This window comes from Vanessa tameamea, chromosome 22, assembly GCF_037043105.1.
Source record: "Vanessa tameamea isolate UH-Manoa-2023 chromosome 22, ilVanTame1 primary haplotype, whole genome shotgun sequence".
Lineage (NCBI taxonomy): Eukaryota > Metazoa > Arthropoda > Insecta > Lepidoptera > Nymphalidae > Vanessa > Vanessa tameamea.
This window is the reverse complement of record NC_087330.1, coordinates 1433544-1452076: the sequence shown is the minus strand read 5'-3', so window position 1 is coordinate 1452076 and position 18533 is coordinate 1433544. Positions and strand designations below refer to the sequence as shown.

At 32.9% G+C, this 18533-nt stretch overlaps 1 protein-coding gene across 1 annotated transcript in view; it reads right to left on the bottom strand.

Moving 5' to 3' along the window:
• Positions 1 to 8992: 8992 nt before the first annotated feature.
• LOC113402267 (leucine-rich repeat-containing protein 24-like) overlaps positions 8993 to 18533 on the bottom strand; it is a 45156-nt gene continuing 35615 nt past the window's right edge. Inside the window, exon 2 of the mRNA XM_026642460.2 lies at positions 8993 to 11317. Within this exon, the coding sequence (XP_026498245.1) occupies positions 9528 to 11282 (1755 nt within the window). The 5' untranslated portion in view covers positions 11283 to 11317 and the 3' untranslated portion in view covers positions 8993 to 9527. The remainder of the gene's footprint in view (positions 11318 to 18533) is intronic.

Below are 18533 nucleotides of genomic sequence, written 5' to 3'. Positions count from 1 at the left end.
AATACGGTTCAGTGGTTTGACCGTTAAAGGGCAACAGAGTGACCGACAGAGTTACTTTCACAATTATGATATTAGTATAGATTTATTTAATTCAAAAACTAGGCGTTAACTTAGATGCCATCAATGAGGAAATTATTTTTGCCAGATTTTTTTATTTATTATGGATATCTAATTTGGAATCTTAAAGTAATCTGATGCCTTAAACAGGAATATACTATTTTAAAAGGAACCTTACTTTTGTCCCTTAATAAATTCAAATCTAATATTTAGATATAATTAGTAGACAAAAATTATTCAATGTAAGATTAAAAAGAAGAAAAATAGTTCATAATTAGTAGTATTCATTAACTTATTTTAATACGACTATTAATTAAAATAATATTCAAAGAAAGTCAAATAAAAGAAAAGATAAAATTGATTCTAATAATTTTTTATAATTTCATGAAGAACAGGGAAAATAAATTTAAAGGCGTAATTCTTTCTTAATAAATTGTTTAAACTAATTCTTGATTTACTAGATCACCTAAATTTTAAAATACTAGATTGTATTTTTAGCTCCAGAGTAACTATAAATTTAAAAAAAAAATCGGTTATATTAAACTGATTTAATGTTCAGTTGCAGGGTTGTTACCACAAAAACTAACAGAAAGTTAAATAAAGGACTGGAGAGTGAAGGCAAATGATATGATGATGATGATAAGATCGTCGTTGGAATTCCAGGAGAGAAGAAAACTATCTTTGCTGATGTTGTTTAGGAGATGATAAGTTAGACAATTCAGTGTCTTCTTCTTGCGAATATGAAATCAATGACGATAGAAAGAGTCAACAGTAATTAACTTAACACCAGCTGAACAATATTATAAGTAAGGCCTACAGTTCTACAACGCTAACGTCTTCATGAATAAAGTACTCCAAAATTGTTACAAATAAGTGTACCTGTTTTCATAAAATTCTCCTGCTTTAAATTCAAGAACATATTTTCTCGAAGTTGTTCCCATGAGTTGCAACGAATGCGTCTTCAGGGTAGTTTAGACTTAAAATGAAAATAAAGTATTCACGATGAAATATTCTAAGATTTCGAAAGGGTGTGAACAATTTTGGTTTCAGAATTTTCGGAAACATTCATATGTTCGCATGCTGTCCGAACAAATGAGATGTCATTATTCAAATATTCAATGAAAATCGATGATTTGCAAATAATAGAAGCGTACTCTCCTAGAACATTTCGTTATATTGATTGGTCTATACTAAGATTATAATTGCAAATGTAACTCTGTCTGTCTGTAAAGAATTTGTTGACATTTAGTAACTTGAACTCCAAAGACATAGGCTACTTTTTATGCCTAACGTATAAGCGTTTGATAACTTGTTTTATATAAAATAAGTTATAAATTTAGCTATACTCTGGCACATTGAACATGTCTGACAGACAAACTTGAGGCTTTTGTGTTCATGCCTTGATGGTAGAGTTTTTTGGGTCTTCTACGAGTCCCTATTCTATCGCCAAGCAGAAAATATATAATATTATTATATTCCATATTAAAGATTTAATTATGCAGTAACTACAGGCACAAGGGCCATAGCATTTTGTTTCCCACGGTTGGTAACATAAATGCATTAATGATTATGCTCAGAAATATATTTTTTCAAACAACAAACATACTGCGGAATATTATCTCCAATTTTATATAAAACATGGAAAAAAGTTAATACCGTCTTCGGTGAAGGCTGCGCCTTGAAACAGGGCTGACCTAATTACTTTTTTATTACCTTCCGGACTATAATAGTTGTTTTTTTTTAAGATCCTATAAAATTATGCCTTGAACCAGTTGAACGAAAATATATATTCGATAAATCAATGTTAATTCTGACAGTTCAAAAGTGTTTGTAAATGCCTAATTACATAATGTATATTTAAATTTGGTTTGATGACATGAGACATAAGAATCGACCATAAACAAACATAGAACTAGCATTTTATATCAATACTTTTTAATTAGTAGTAGAGCTTCGTGCAAACCTGTTTGTTTAGTGAACCCATAATTATCATATATTCGACCGCCAAGCGACCATATTTGCTGCTATTTAATGGTTTGATGGGTGAGTGAGTCAGTGTAAAAGGGACATAACATCTTATTCCCAAGGTTGGTAACACATTTGTGATGTAACGAATGATTAAAATACCACAACGGAATTTAAAATGTTATTGATTTAAATTAAAATAAAAAACACTGATTATTCATAGATAATATAAAATATAAGTTATATATTAAAAATGAAATAGCGATACCGTACAAATAAATAAAAAATGAACGTACAAATGGCTTTGAGTGTTTCTGTGAAGTGCACACCACTGGCTGATAGCAAAAATAATAGTTATAAATTCGGTCTACTCATTACTTCAAAAGTGTGAATCCGCGTTGATTCAACTGCGTGCTTTGAAATTGACACGTATACATAACTAGCGACATGCCCTGACTTCTCACGAGCGCAATGCTGATACTAAATATACTATAATAAATCGCTTCGTTCCAGTGAACGTCTCACATTGAAAATTCGCAATCACTCCACTACTTATTACAGCAAGTCTTTTTGTATTGAAGCAGCGCGCTTGTGGAATAACCTTCCGTTACACATCAGACATGCGAAATCACGTGAATCTTTTAAAAATAAAGTTAAGGAATACTATTTAAGACTTTAAGTTTGCTGTCAATTACATTATCACTAGCTATTCATATTTGTACTCGATTGTACTCGTACATAAGTTTATGACATGCTGTCTATATATATATGTATGTATGTATGTGTATTTTTTATATATGTACGTGTATATCTATATATGTATGTATGTATGTTTATTGTTATGTATGTACGTGTATATCTGTATATGTATGTATGTATGTTTTATATGTTTTGATATATATGTATTTGTGTAGTATATTTATCTTGTTTAGTGTAATAATTTGTGTATAAATATAATTTAATATAGTATTTAACTTCTGTGCTGTACACCCCCTTTCCGCTTTTTCACATTAACTCCTCCATGCTGGTTGTCTGGAAGAAATCGCTCTTAAGCGATAAGACCGCCTGTTGTACATTTCTTTTTTTTTTTTTAATAATGTGTTATTGAATGTAAGTTTTTCTTTTCTCTCGTGTATGTACAATAAAGAGTTATTATTATTAATATTATTACAGAATGTCTTACAACGTTCACAGTTTTTCAGTCATTAGACAACACAAACCGCTATGTCCCTGCGTTTTAAATCTGTGATATCTTCGAAAATTTTCATTGAAATTACATGCTGTAAAGAGCCATATTTATCTATATTAAATGCACAATGTATTTATGGTACTTAATTGGATCAGGATTAATGCTTTATTGCTTAAAATTGCTTCGAAAGTAAGCCATTATTTCTCGTAAAAAGTAAAGGATAAAAAAGGGTTATTGTGGAGATAGACATATACCACTGTGACCTTTTTCGAATACCTTTATAAAGTGTTCAATACTGTAGTACATTATTTTGATCTATCTCGTAGGGTTCAGCCGGAATTTGCAATGTAAGCTCAAAAAATGTGTTTATTTACGTCATTACTTTAGAAATCTCGAAAATTATCAGTGTGTCTCTACCGTATCGTGCACATACATAGAAACCAAATAAAAAAACACGCATCAAAATCCGTTGTGTAATTTTAAAGATCTAAGGAACAGAGAGCGGTAAGCGACTTTGTTTTATACTATGTAATGAAGAATATGTTATGAGTCTAATTTTTTTTATATGTAATATCTTTTGACACGCCATCGGTGGGCGAGACTATGCCGTGTACGATGAACGGCAGGACGCATTCTTATAGCATGACACATCACCGCATACATCGTAATTAAAAAAAATATAAATAAATATTGGACAACATCACATACATTACTCTGATCCCAATGTAAGTAGCTAAAGCACTTGTGTTATGGAAAATCAGAAGTAACGACGGTACCACAAACACCCTGACCCAAGACAACATAGAAAATTAATAAACTATATCGACTCGGTCGGAAATCGAACCCAGGCAAGTCCTGGGCGTGCAGTGGCGTACCCGTGAAAACCGGTGTACACACTACTCGACCACGGAGGTCGTCAAATGGTTATAATCGACCATTCGCTAAACCATTTACAAATAAATATCGACGGACACTGATTAACTAAGTTTCAGATATATATCAACAGAATATTATGAAATTCATCAAGAATGCAACTGACAGCTACAAACTTGTCACCACCCAAGATAGATGCCCCTTTAACTGACGTCACCTTTCAGACGTAGTAAAAGATGACGTCTGAAAGGTGACGTCACTTAGTTTTCGTTCTACAATAATACATTATTAAAAATTGTTATCGTCCGCGGTTTTTTTTTTACGGCATTGGCTGGCGGACGAGCATATGGGCCACCTGATGGTAAGTGGTCACCACCGCCCATAGACAAAGGCGCTGTAAGAAGTATTAACCATTCCTTACATCACCTATGCGCCACCAACCTTGGGAACTAAGATGTTATGTCCCTTGTGCCTGTCATTACACTGGCTCACTCACCCTTCTACCCGGAACACAACAATACAGTGTACTGTTATAATATTTGATGAGTGGGTGTTCTACTAGGTGGTAGGGTGATAGTTCACAAAGCCCTACCACCTAGTAGAAATAAATGATTATATTACAAACGTTAAATAATGATATAAGAGAACTTGTATTCGCCCGCAATTTCACTCGCATGTTAAGTGTTGATCGTTAATTGTTAGGTATAAAAAAAGTTACCTATCGCCTTCCCTGGAGTTAAAACTTGCTTCATACCAAAATTCATCAAATTCGGTTCATTGTTGTCTCACAGGGGTAATAGATAAATAGACAGTCAAACAGACAGAGTTACTTTCGCATTTATAATATTAGTATGGAAAAAAAAAACATTTATTTTAATAAAGAAAATATATATATTTTTTTACATTAGCAGCCTGTAAATTTCCCACTGCTGAGCTAAGGCCTCCTCTCCCGTGCGGAGAAGGTTTGAGCATATTCCACCACGCTGCTCCAATGCGTGTTGGTGGATTCACATGTGGGAGAATTTCGTTGAAATAAGCCACATGCAGGTTTCCTCACGATGTTTTCCTTTACCGCCGAGCACGAGATGAATTATAAACATAAATTAAGCACATGAAAGTCTGTGGTGCCTGCCTGGGTTTGAACCCGAAATCATCGGTTAAGATGCACGCGTTCTAACCACTGGGCCATCTCGGCTCTTTACTTATATTACTTATAGGTTTATTTTCTTCGTCAATTCTTAACAGGACCCTTCTATTAGATCATTATAGCTCTACCATTGGTTTCGTAGTTATTTAATGTCTTGTTGCGTTTTGAGACTCACTGATACCTTTCACAACTTTATTGAAACAACAGCGACAGTTTAACTGGAAACTTCAGAAGTTGAGTGTTCATTCATTTAGATTTAAGACAGCTGTATTGAAATTTATATTTTGAAGTAAATGTGTCTTAAATTTATTAAAATTTTCATTCATTTCATAACACAATTTAGACTTTTGCCTTGTCTGAAAGTCTATTCGAAAAGTTAATAAAACCCTCCCGCGGCCAAGTATTCGTTTCCGTGATTATATTCCGATATAATTATAAACATTGATTACAAATCATTTATAATAATTTCAAATATTATAATTTAAAAAAAAAAAATAGATCGTATATAAACTTTTTTCTTTTTTTTTTAAAAAAAAAGAATCGGTCTATTCTTCAAATTAATAATATATAATGATAAAAAAGTATATGTAGTAGTATAAGTATATACACATGACAAAAATATAGACAAAGTTTACATTACTTAATTTAAACGAAAAACAAGAAAAAGGAGAAAAAAAGAGATTTAAGGAGCAATGACTGCAATCTTGTCCCAAATAGGTTTACCATTCGGCTTCCAAGTTGAATGAAGTTTGAAGGATGAGAGGCAGTAATAATAGCAACAAGAGACAAGATCTTAGTTAACAGGGCGCCGCATTGGCGAAGTAATAAAAGGGATATCATTTCTTGTAGTACAAGTTCCATGTTATTTATTTTTGACGTCATAATGTTAATATAGATATTATATTTAACTAAACGTCGACCTCGACTTCGTTTCCGTTTTAGTTTAGTATGTAGTATATGAATTAAATTAGTAAATATTATTTTATATTTAAAATTTTATTTTGTTAAAATTAAAATTAATAGGTGTATCCTTTTTTGTGGGTCACTGTGGACATGTACTGCCTTCGATTCTAGAATTGAAATCAACTTTGTATATTTGTATTGCTCATTGTACAAGTGAACTGTAAGGTTCTGTATGAGTAATCTTTCTTTCCTGAAGTTGAAGCTTGTTTCACACTAAATTTCATCAAATTCGATTCAGCGGTTTGACCGTGAAAGACCAACAGACAGACAGACTTACTTTCACATTTATAATATTAATTTTAGCGTTTGTTTTGTTTGTTTCGGTATTGTGGTGAGAAATAAAGTTTTATCTATTCATTGATGGGAGGTGATGACCACTTAACATCAGGGAACTCGTTAGGTAGAATTGCTCGTATTCCTTCATTTATAGCTGCCATTAATTTGAAAATTTTAGTGCAGCAATAAATGAAATCATAAAAGTTCTATGCATTCAGATTCAAGTAGATCTTATTGTCACAGCTGTACGCTTTATGAGAACCTTAATTGACGCTATAAAAGTGTTTAGTTTCCCAATGCGTTTCCTTGAATAGAGACTATGAATTCCATCATGAAACTGTTTTTATCATTACTTTGAACTTTTTTTTGATCATTCGCAGGCGAATCCGCGTGGCACATAGGTAACAACATAGGTGCCCCAACAGCTTATATCATTTGTATACGTAGTTATGTTGGCTCACTCACTATATAATATGTCTATTCTTCTATATTTTAGACGTTAATTTAAAGATTAATATTCGTATTTTAAGAAATAAACGTACGGAAGGAATCCGTAATCAAAACAATACTGATAGAGAAAATATTTTAGATTCCAGTAGTAACATTCGCCAGGCAATTTTTTGGAGGATATATTGATTTCTATAGTTATTTATATTATGTATAGTCTTATTAAATATTTATAATCTTTATATAATTTAACTATAAACTAGAAATGGATTTACAAAAACAAAATTTTAATTTGCACTATTTATCTTATAAGAGAAAATTATCTGAATAAATATTGCCTCACTTAAAATACATGATAAAATAAATCAAAAATTAGATTTATATAAGCCAGTATAATAGAAAGCTCAAGTAAATCCACCTTCTAATTTTACCTTTTAAGCTGACAAAAGAAAATGAAATATTACTGAAACAGGCAGCGATATACACTGAACTGAATCCGGGTTACGGGATAATTAACAGGGAAAATTTATAAATATTGAACAACTAGCTCAGTCGATCCTAAGGATGCTCCACAATACTAATATTTTACTAATAAAACTATTAGGTGCCACTGGTAACCATATTTATTCAAAAAAATCCTAAGTGCTATATGCAAACAATTAGCGAATCTTGCCATCGCGATTTAGAATTGTCTACAATTTGACATAACGCCATCTAGTATTCATAAGTTGAAATATATATGTACATTAGTTACGTATACAAATATATCATATAAAACGAGTTAAAGATAACATACAAAAATTGTTTTGGCAGTTAACCGAAACAAACGAATTCACATTAAATTGTCGCTTGGAGTTTAAAGTTACTTTTGAATGGGTCATTATTGCGTTTTTGGCATATTGGAACGTGTTTATTTCGATGAAATTACCATCAACGTTTTGAGAATTTATGTTTATAACTATTAAACTTGGAAATATGTCATTGTTGTTACAAAATATCATACTGTTTACTGGGTGGTTACCGCAAACTCATCATTATTTCTACCACCAAACAGCAATGCTCAGTATTGTTATGTTCTGGTTTGAGTGATTCAGCCAGTGTAACTACCAGCAAAAGCGACAACATCTTAGCTTCAAAGCTTGGTTGACTTTGATGATGTGAGATGAATGGTTGAAATTTCTTACATCATGGACGGTGGGGACTACTTACCACTACTTACCTTACGGGGCCTATCTATTTAAATGGAATATCTATTAGATTTACGTTCATTTTATTCAAGTTTTTGATTAGCTTTACAAAACTATTTTTATGACTAAGAATATTTTATTGAGATCAACTAAAGCATATTATGCGACTATTATATTTTAATAGATTTATTTTATCTTAAATCTGGTTGGTGATATAACAACTCAGTTCAATTTTTTTTTACGCACGTATTAATACGATGATAAAAAAAAATAATAAAATAAAGAAAACTTCAGCGATTATGTGATCTTGTTATATGCCTTAATTTAACGTACTTATATATATGCTTTTTAAAATTCAGTAAATGGAAATGGTACTTGATTTTTTAATTTCATTGTATACTTGAACAATTTTTATCTAGGTTACCTCAAAAGTTCTCTGGGATTAGTCCACCTTTGTAAACTTTCATAAATAGTAAAATTTAGTCCTAGGATGATCATTGATTACCATTAATTACCATCCGACGCGGCCAAGATTTATACAGTAACTATTTTTAATTCATATTTGTATTATATTTAGGCACTTAATGTTATCTATTCTTATTATAAATAATTATTATAGTTGAATGTTAATGTATGTATCACAACACCAAAATGTAAATGTACCTCAAATAATCAAGTACGAGAAAATTTTATGCCATCAGAGTAATTCAAATAAAGTATTATTTTAGGATGATCACTAATTTGTGTTTAAATATATAAAATGAGAGCTGGTGTCAAAACAATTGTACTTACATTATTGCTCGGTTCTGATTTCAGCTCGTTCCTGTCACTGCAGCCCGTATTTTCTGGCGGTTAAAGCTGTTACAGGGTTCAAATAAAACAAAATAATTTATTATAATTTGATCTGTTTATTTTTACATTATTCGCTTTCAAATAAAATTTTTAGAAGCTATCGTTGGCCTATTTGAAGTATATAGCTTTATACAGTCGTAAGTCACAAAGAGAGATGAAAATAAGACAAAGAGGTCAGTCTTATATTTGGGAAGTTTGTAAACATGACTAAACAATATTTACAAAAGTTGGGAAGACACATACGCGAAGTCATAAAAGGAATATTTAGTAAATTAATAGGTCGAGACTATGTAAATACCTTCACATACCAACATTCCGTACGAACCACCGATCCACATAAAATGTTTATCTTACAGTTTTTTTTTCAATATTGATAACAAACAACCTTAAGTTATTAAATCTCACAAGATGTCTCACACCGTTCGCACTCACTATTTACAAATTTTAATTAATCACGTTTAAAATTATCGTATCTTAAATACAATAAAATTGGGAAATAGTCTAATTGACTCAAAAAGTTTTAGGTACCAGGTCACCTTAAATTGGCGGCATCTAGTACCATTGGCCTAGGCTAAAGTGAGACAAACTCCGGTGGTGGTGGCGGTAGAGTAAGGACAGGGGTCTCTGATATTTCTATATTCTCTGAACTAGCTCCTGGGAGTGACCACGTGGAGCTACCAGTTGCCGTCACTCTAGGACCCATATTGTCATATGCGGGAGCGTTACAACATGTTCTACTTCTCCGAGGTAACGTTGCACCACCACTAAGTAAATCTGGATATTTTCCTGGTTCACCTCGACCGGAAACTTGGACAGATATAAATATATTTCCGTAAGGAACTGGAACAGCAAACTCCGCTGGTGGAGGTGGAAACGCACCTGGTGTACCTTCAATAGTTATGTGGACTGGATCAAAGCCACATCCTCTCGGTTGATCGTCTATAGACCTTTCTGTCAATTCAAAATCACACGGAGAAGCCATATCAGCAATCGAACGGTCACAACTAACTACTACTGAAGCATCTATCAAACGTTTCTCTTGATCAGTGAAACTCCGACTTGGTGGTACTGTACGTCTTCTTAATTGCCAACAAGCTACGGCGGCAATAAACCCAAGACATGCTAATGCACCTAAAGCTCCAAAAACAACTCCGAGCAATTGTGGTATTCCTGGAGCTGTCCGTGCAGTGGCAGTTTGAGATCTAGGTAAAACAAGACTTATAACAGCTCTAGATTCGCCAGCCATACTTTTAGCTACACAGGTCCACTCTCCAGCTGCACTTGAAGTTACATTTAATAATGTTATATTCACCCATCTAACGCTACCGGGAACTTTGTCATCTATAGTATCGTCTTCAACTACTGTATCCGTTTCTTCCATATCGCAGTCAATTGTACTATTTCGTATTTCTACACCATCTAGGAGCCACGTAACTGAAGGTTTTGGTACTCCATGGACCCAACAACCAAATGTAGCAGCCAAACCTATCTCTGCTCTCACAACCAAGGTACTTGATTTAACTTCTGGAGGGCAAGCCATTTTCTCGCTTGGTACATTGCGCCATTTATTCCCTGACTGAGTCGATGGTTCTACGCAAACTAATTCTTCCGTTCCTAATTTACTTTCTAAAAACCAATCCTTAAACTCACGTAAACGACAATCACACCGCCAGGGATTGCCCGACAATGACATAGTCTTTAAGGCCGGTAGTGAAAAAGTAATCAAACGTAGGAATGTTAGTTGATTTCTTCGTAAGTCTATAGTCTCTAGTGATTTTAAATTTCGCAATGCGTTTGTTTGTATTGTTCTTAGTCTGCAACCATCTAACAGGAGCATTCGCAGATGTGGAAGTGTCGGAAACTGATCTGAGATTAATATTGTCAATGGGTTATTACTAAGTACTACCAGTCGCAATCTTTCGTTTCCTCTGAATATATCTCTTGGAAGAACGGCCAAATCGTTATCAGCCAAATCAACTTCAACTAAAATTCTTAATTCTAAAAAAGCGTCTGCGTGAATAGATCTAAGTTTCGTGGCTCGTAAATTAAGCCGTTGTAAATTGAGAAGGCCAATGTTTAGAAAAACTTCCTGCGGGAGATTTCTTAAGGGGTTATCGTGTAGGTCCAATACTTGAATGTCTGATGAGAGAGATGGCGGGCGGCGTAGGTCACCGGAGGCACACGTGGCGGTTTTCTTCCCGGAGGACCACTTACAACGACAGGTTGCGATGTGGGCGCAGTCGAGCCAATCACTGGCGGTCCTCGCGGTACACGTCGTGAAGATAACTATCCAATACCACCTAGCCCACGACACGCGCATACTCATCTCATTTCGCCTTTGTGCTTACATCGGCCGTATGCCTGTAACAAGAGAGAACAATTTATTAAAAAAAAAAAAATACTCTTATTATGTTTTGAATACATTTTTTAGTATTTTATTACAGTTCAGAAGTATAAATGTATATTCTTTGTTATAAAAAAAAAAACAAAGTACAACAATATTTACTCATTTAACTTTCACAAAGTTGAAATAAGTCCGAAAGATGACCGTAATATTCTCTCAGTATGTTCTTTGTGAAACAGTAACAAATAAGCACAAAGTTATATAAAAACAATTAATGTTTTGGGAAAATCGTACAACTTATTTCAACTCAAAATTACCAACCCGCCGTCTCTCAAACCCAAGCATTATATATATATTATTTGTAGACGGACTGGCAAATTAGTGGTATAATAATTACCGATGTATGGGTACATAGACTAGGACTGTATAGTTTAGCTCACTGTCAGGGCATCACACGGCTCCCTAATAATCACTGCAACCTTTAAACATTAGCGCCGTATGGAATTTTAATCATTTAAATACACCAACCACGGGACCAGTTGTGTTATTAAATGTTATTGCATTTACAGAAAAAAAATAGACCCAACGTATTCGTAATATTAAGTTACCTATGTTTATTTTTTTTTAATTATAATTGTACAGATATACAGACCATAATATACAGAAAACTATTAACAGTTTAAAAACTAAATCGAATTATTTGTACCTTCCAATTTTAAAAAGTATAATGTATTTAAAAAAAAAAGACAGTATTCAATATATGAGTTAAATATAATATACAAAAAATCCTTACAAAATATGACAGAATTATTTTCTATCTGCACATTTCAAGATCTATTTGGCATGTTTTGATAAACGTCCGCATCGCCCCCATGCGGTCCGGAGGTTTTCTGTCAAGATTAGAAGGATTAATGGTTTGGATAGGTTATTTGTCTTGTCCAGTTGGTTCCGGCCTCACAGATCGATTCGGGAAATATTTGTAAGACATAACCACATTTTATCCATTCTTTCCACAAGAATTATCGGCGCTTGAATAGATAATAAGGTGTTCAAAAGAACTTACGTATAATAAATTGGCAAAGTCAATAAAGGGCCTGAAAATGTCCCACAAGGGTTTAGATAGGGAGGAGATGTTCAGCCTCTTCTCTTTTTTTTGAGGTTGGTGCTTATTTCTCAGCGCTGCAGAAATATCGTCGGATTTTCATCCAACACTTTTTCATTTTCGTCCAAGGTTTTCTTATTTTTTCACAGACGAGTATGAGATTAATTATAAAACAAAGTATATACATATTATGGAGGCAGTCAACTGTTGAGGCGTCACGGTAGCATGCGATAGCGATTCCGTGGTGCTCCCCGAATAGACAGACAGAGAGAGGCAGCATGTCCCACATAGAGAATAAAATTAGGAAGTCTGCCTGAGATTACAATCTTCGATTTAAAATTGATATGTTCTTATTACTTAGCCAAGTTGGCATCTTCTAAATAACGATTTTTAAAACATAATTATTATTGTGAAATTGTTATAATCCAATTTCAATAATGCTGCTTTTGGTCGTGAGTATTTCCACGAACTAGAGATTGCCTACCCACGTGTTATTATTGCTCATTGGTGCGGAATCGATCTCTGTTTTGACAGCTATTTGTAACAGCCAATTACATGTTTCCATCTGGGTTTTATTATTTGAGTCCACCAATTATAATAGAAAGCGCGTTCAGACATCATTACCTTATAAAAAATATCACCTCTTTGAAAAAAAGGAGTGATTTATTTAAATTCAATATTATTAATACTGTTTTATATTTATAATTCATGCATATTACTATAAACAATATTCTAAAAAATCCATTTTTACAAAGTTTGTAATACGATTTATCTTTGACGTCATAGCGTAACGTGCTTATAAGAAATACATAATCGCTGAAACAATTCTAACCAGTAACACTAAGTCCTGTGTGAGGTATCGATTAGTCATAGCCATTTGTCAAGTCATCCATGATACATTTCTCATAAGCTTGGTTTTGTGCAAATCCGTCTGAGTACTCATGAGTTATTCCACCGTCTAACATCGATACCTTATATTGCTATGACAAATATTAATATTGTAATCAGCGGCACAAGGGACATACTAAACAAAATGGTTGGCGGCTCATTGATATATACATCCATATTGTATATCCATTGTCACATTTGAGATAAAAAAACCGTTCCTTTTAGCCGGACTCAGGTCTTTATTTCCGAATTTTCATGGAAGGTTTTTGACAATCAAAAAGCAAGTGTAACGCTTCTATATTGAAATTGGATTGAGACTTTGATAATAACTTGAAACCAGATAGTACTTTCTAGTCTGCCTACCTACCTAAAATAAATTATAACAAGTAAATCTCTTTAAATCTATTATTTTGAAGGCAATTTATTAAATAGAAGACCTAGGATTATTTATACAAAAAAAAAAATATTCAATTTTCGTAAACATCAAATTCCAGGCGACCAAATCCCAAAAGATTCGAGTTTTAGATAGATATAATTCACGAGGATTTATTTTACTTATCTTCTACGCCCTTAGGGTATAGTAAAAGATTAATTATTATCTTGATGTTTTACTTTTCTTTACATTATTTAGAAGGTCTGTTCCATTTTTTTTTTCTATATTAATTTGGCTTTAGACGTCGTTTCTAAGCGATATTCTCTAAAATACTTCAGAAGGTATATTGTTTGAGTATTAATATATTACTCTTACATAATTACCAATTCATTATATTTAAATTAAATTTATGGAGGGAAAAAAAAACAAGTCATTATTTAAAAAAAAAAGTAACTAAAATTATATTTTTAAAATACATTATGTATATAGCATCGATGCAAAATTATAACTAAAAAAATTAAATTACGATATAAGTAGGTACATATTTGGGTCGTTCTCACCCCTAATAAAGCTCTATATTTAAAAAAAAAAAAATAAAGTACAGTGCAGCAACATCTTGACATTAATAATTTAAATAAATAGAGTCAAAAATTATGATGCTGTTGCTACATTGGAAAATTCATAATTTCGAACGAAAAACGTATCACACGATTTAATGACTGGTTACCAAATATTATCTATTGAAGCACTAATACAAGCAGCTTTAAATATCAAAGAGAAAAAAGTACACAAAATTTTGTACACCATTCTTGGTGCAAAGGCCAGTGCGCTGACCCCAGGCAGATTACCAAGATCATTTACCCCGAGCTCTTTCGATTTCGCTAAACACGATAAAACTCAAACGTATTCAAAACTTGAATAAAACTGCAACTTTAATTAACACATTCGAATTTGAAAATAAAAAGTTAATCCACACAAACAAATACAATTGACGTGTGACATAAAAGTGCTCGTTTACGAAATAAACAGAAAACAAGTTAAACAAAATGGAAAACACTTTAACACGTTGGATTCTCGAGCACTTCACTTCACTGGATGCAGTCAGAAAGTTTAGAAATTTGCGGCACTGTAGGTGAGAATCGAGCAAAGTTTCCACATTGAATAAATAAGACTGCAAAGAGTCACTATAATAAAGCCTTTTTTTTTTAAATCCTCTTAGGTTTAAGCTATGTCTAAAATAAATAATTATTAGTTATATTGAATGATAAGCTGAGACAAATCGTAGGCTAGGATATCCTGAAACTTAGGTGGCGGGTTCCAGATCAAATAAAATGTGCCTAATTAGTGCTCATTACTTTATCATTTTCTGTGAGTGTGTCTCTAGAGATTTTGATACGCAATTTTTATGCATGTATCCCTTAATCCTTTCGTGGTAGGGTTGTGCAAGTCCATCTGGGTAGACACCACCCACTCACTACAAATTCTACCAAGTTATACTTCGTATAATTTTTTCCGGTTGGACGGGTGACTGCGCCAGTGTAAATAAATTCACAAGGGACTTAAAATCGAAGTACCCAAAATATCATACGTGCCCATAGAGTTGTGGCTGATTATCATCAGTTGACCTATTTGCTCGTCGACTGATGTCATAAAAACATGAAATGTCTCATGTTCACTTTCAACTTCGAGCTCGTTCTTCCGTAATAGTTCAACTATTATCAAGATTCTACTATTATGTGAAGAAACTATTCTCATTTCCTTTGAAAACATTTATACGACAATCAAGAACTCATTCACGAGATAAAAGTATGTGAGTTCAATCTGAGATCAATTTAACCATGAACAAATAACAGACACTGCCATGAGACTTGTTGGCAATCCTTTGAATACCTTTTGAAGTGTACGTTGCGTTTAGTTACCCAGTGATGCGGAATAAACGCGAGCGACCGCTTCCAGCGCAGTATGAGGGTTTGTATTTGAATTATATAACCTGCCGTAAATATGATGCCTTAGGAAAGTCTCAACAATATATTATAGTATAGCAAAGCGTACAATCACAGCGTCGTTTTAGCGTACAATTATATGTATATAATGAATTCTATTTTAAGAGTACTGTATTCTAGCTCATATAAATTAAAATTGACAATATCACGTTATTTATAAATACTCTTTTTGTCTGCCTCATTGGTCTAGTCTCTAGCTAAGGTTCCATGTTCAAACCCCAGATGATGAAAAGTCTCAGTTAGTTGACGCGTCACACAGAAACTGAGCAAAATTGGTCTGGACAACATTATGTCCACTGTTTTATGTCATAACCACTCAAAATATAAATTTATTATAAGAAATATGAATATATTAATACTTTTAAAATTGAGTTTAAACACAACGTCATGAAAACTAATTAGTCCCAGGGCCTAAACGGTCTTTTTAATAAGAAACACGATATGAAAGTTGTATCAAGCTGCCATAGATTGGATATAGACCAAAAACATCAACCGACTTCGACTTTAATAATTTTAAAAAGATCAGTATTACAATTTCTTACAATTTCTGATAGAACCATTACTTCGAGTGAATACTAAAACGCAATGTACTTTAGTTGCTTTTAAAGTACGATTCAATTTATCAAAGTCTAAGAGCGAAAAAAAAAAGGATTCCGCATCTAGACTCACCCTTCACTTAATTTACAAAATGTTTCTAGCTCATTTATTCATCATCACGTACTGTTTCTATTGAAATACAACTAAAAAATGTATTTTAGATAATACAATTCTTTGGGAATGAAACGATGGCCTCCTGGCTATTTCTATTCATACACAATTATGTAAATAATATAAGTTACAAAAAAACGACCTGCTGAGTTTCTTTCGCCGGTTCTTCTCTGGTCAGGTATTTACTTTTCCGAACCAGTGGTAGTGTTTCATTTGACTATCAATACGTAAGTGTAATGCTTCTATATTGAATAAAGGAATTTGAGTTTAAGTATATATAGATATCAAAAGATCACATATTATGTTAGTTGACTTAAATTTATTTGAGAAATAGATATAACCAAGTTTTTTCATGTACTTCTTGGTACAGTTCTTGACGTCCCTTAGATGGTCTGCTAAGAACCCTTAGGTAAAAAGCATAGATTTAAGAAAGGTACGAAGACGTAACATCAGTGCATCGCCTAGCAAGGAATGCTGAGGGATATACGAAACTGACTGGCAACCTTCGTTAGCCGGAGAGGAACGCAAAGAAGAGGTAGAAAACATGATAATACAGAATATTAGAGAATACTCGAATAAAGATTTTTTTTCACGCGAATCTTAACGGAAGATTGCGCTCAAATCTGGGCAAGCTAAGCTGAATTTACAGATGTATCATAATTTATATATTAACATCGTGCTCGGTGATGAATGAATTATCGCGAGGAAACCTGAATATATAGTATAAAAATCTTCCACGTAAGCATCGTGAAATGAGCTTCTACTTGAAAAAAGCAGTGAAAATTTAGTGAAAAAAGAAGGAAATTTAGGTTGCGATTTTTTATTTTTTCTTGAATATAGTTTTAACTTATATAAATATGTACTTGAATTATTCAACATCACAAAAGTAAAGCAACATCCTAAACGTTCCACTGGTGTGCTGAAGCCGCCTCTTCAGTTTGAAGCTAATCTCACCAGGCTGCTCAGTGCGGCTTGGTGGATATACATGAGTTTTTTTTTACATTGAATTTAGACAAATGGAGGTTTCCTCGAGATGTTTCCTTAACACCGCACGAAATTAATTATGTCTTAATGATCTCAAAGACATTCGTGTTTACATTTCGCTTATTAAAGCGCTTTTCTATTTCATGTCAAGAAATATATTACCTGAAATGTAAAAGCTTTTCGGATCTCCAGTAAGTTATAAATTCGATTCGAAAATAATAAAAGTGTGCTATCAAAGATTGCTTGTTCAAACACAACGTTTAGTTTTCTTCTTTACTTAAAAGGATTTTGCTTCGAATGGTTTCCTTTGGAACTCTTGAATTGTATCTTCAAACGTCTTTCTCAGCGTACTTTTACGATATAAATTATTTTTTTCTATTGCTTTATCTTTAAATTTAATTGTTGTTTAATGATTAACAATTCAATTACAGATTAGAATTTTCGTCAAGGCTAATCCAGTGTCGGTTGATATTTTAATAATATATTCATTATAAACTAGTAAGTTTCCAAGATTTTAACATGATCTATGAAGATCAAATTGGTAGAATACAATATTATGTAGAAAAATTAGATGCTTTATAAACGAGAAGCGAGATTAAAAAAGAGACTTGACTTGGGCCACCCATTTGGAACGAATTTGATTTCGCTTAAATTACGTATTGAATAACAGACACACTAAAATAAATTAACAAGTTTATGAATTAATAAAAGACAGGAAACACATTTCTGTATTAAAATCTCGTTTGAATTAAAAGAATAACAAAAAATAATTTTAAATAATATCAAACCGTCTATAAAAGAGCGAGACAGAGAAATAAAGAGAGAGAGACAAAGTCGCCCAGAGGGATCGTAACGCATTTTTCCTTACGCGACGTTTTGCCAATTCACTCTAATGTAAGCCGTGTAAAAAACTTCGTTCCAAAAACGTGTAAATCATATCTTGTACCAATTTTTCATTAGCGAACCAATACCGCGCACGTTAACACAAAAGCTAATCTTCCGTTCCTATCATATCATTCGGCTCGTAATGGTTAATATCAAATGTTTATGACAACCAACTTGGCTTCAAGGGCAATCAATTTATACCTAAACAAGCGGAAATCGCGTCTACTGCGTTATACGTCCTTATTCCGTAAATCTTTAATTCCTTTATGTTGTGAAACTCACGCTTGTTT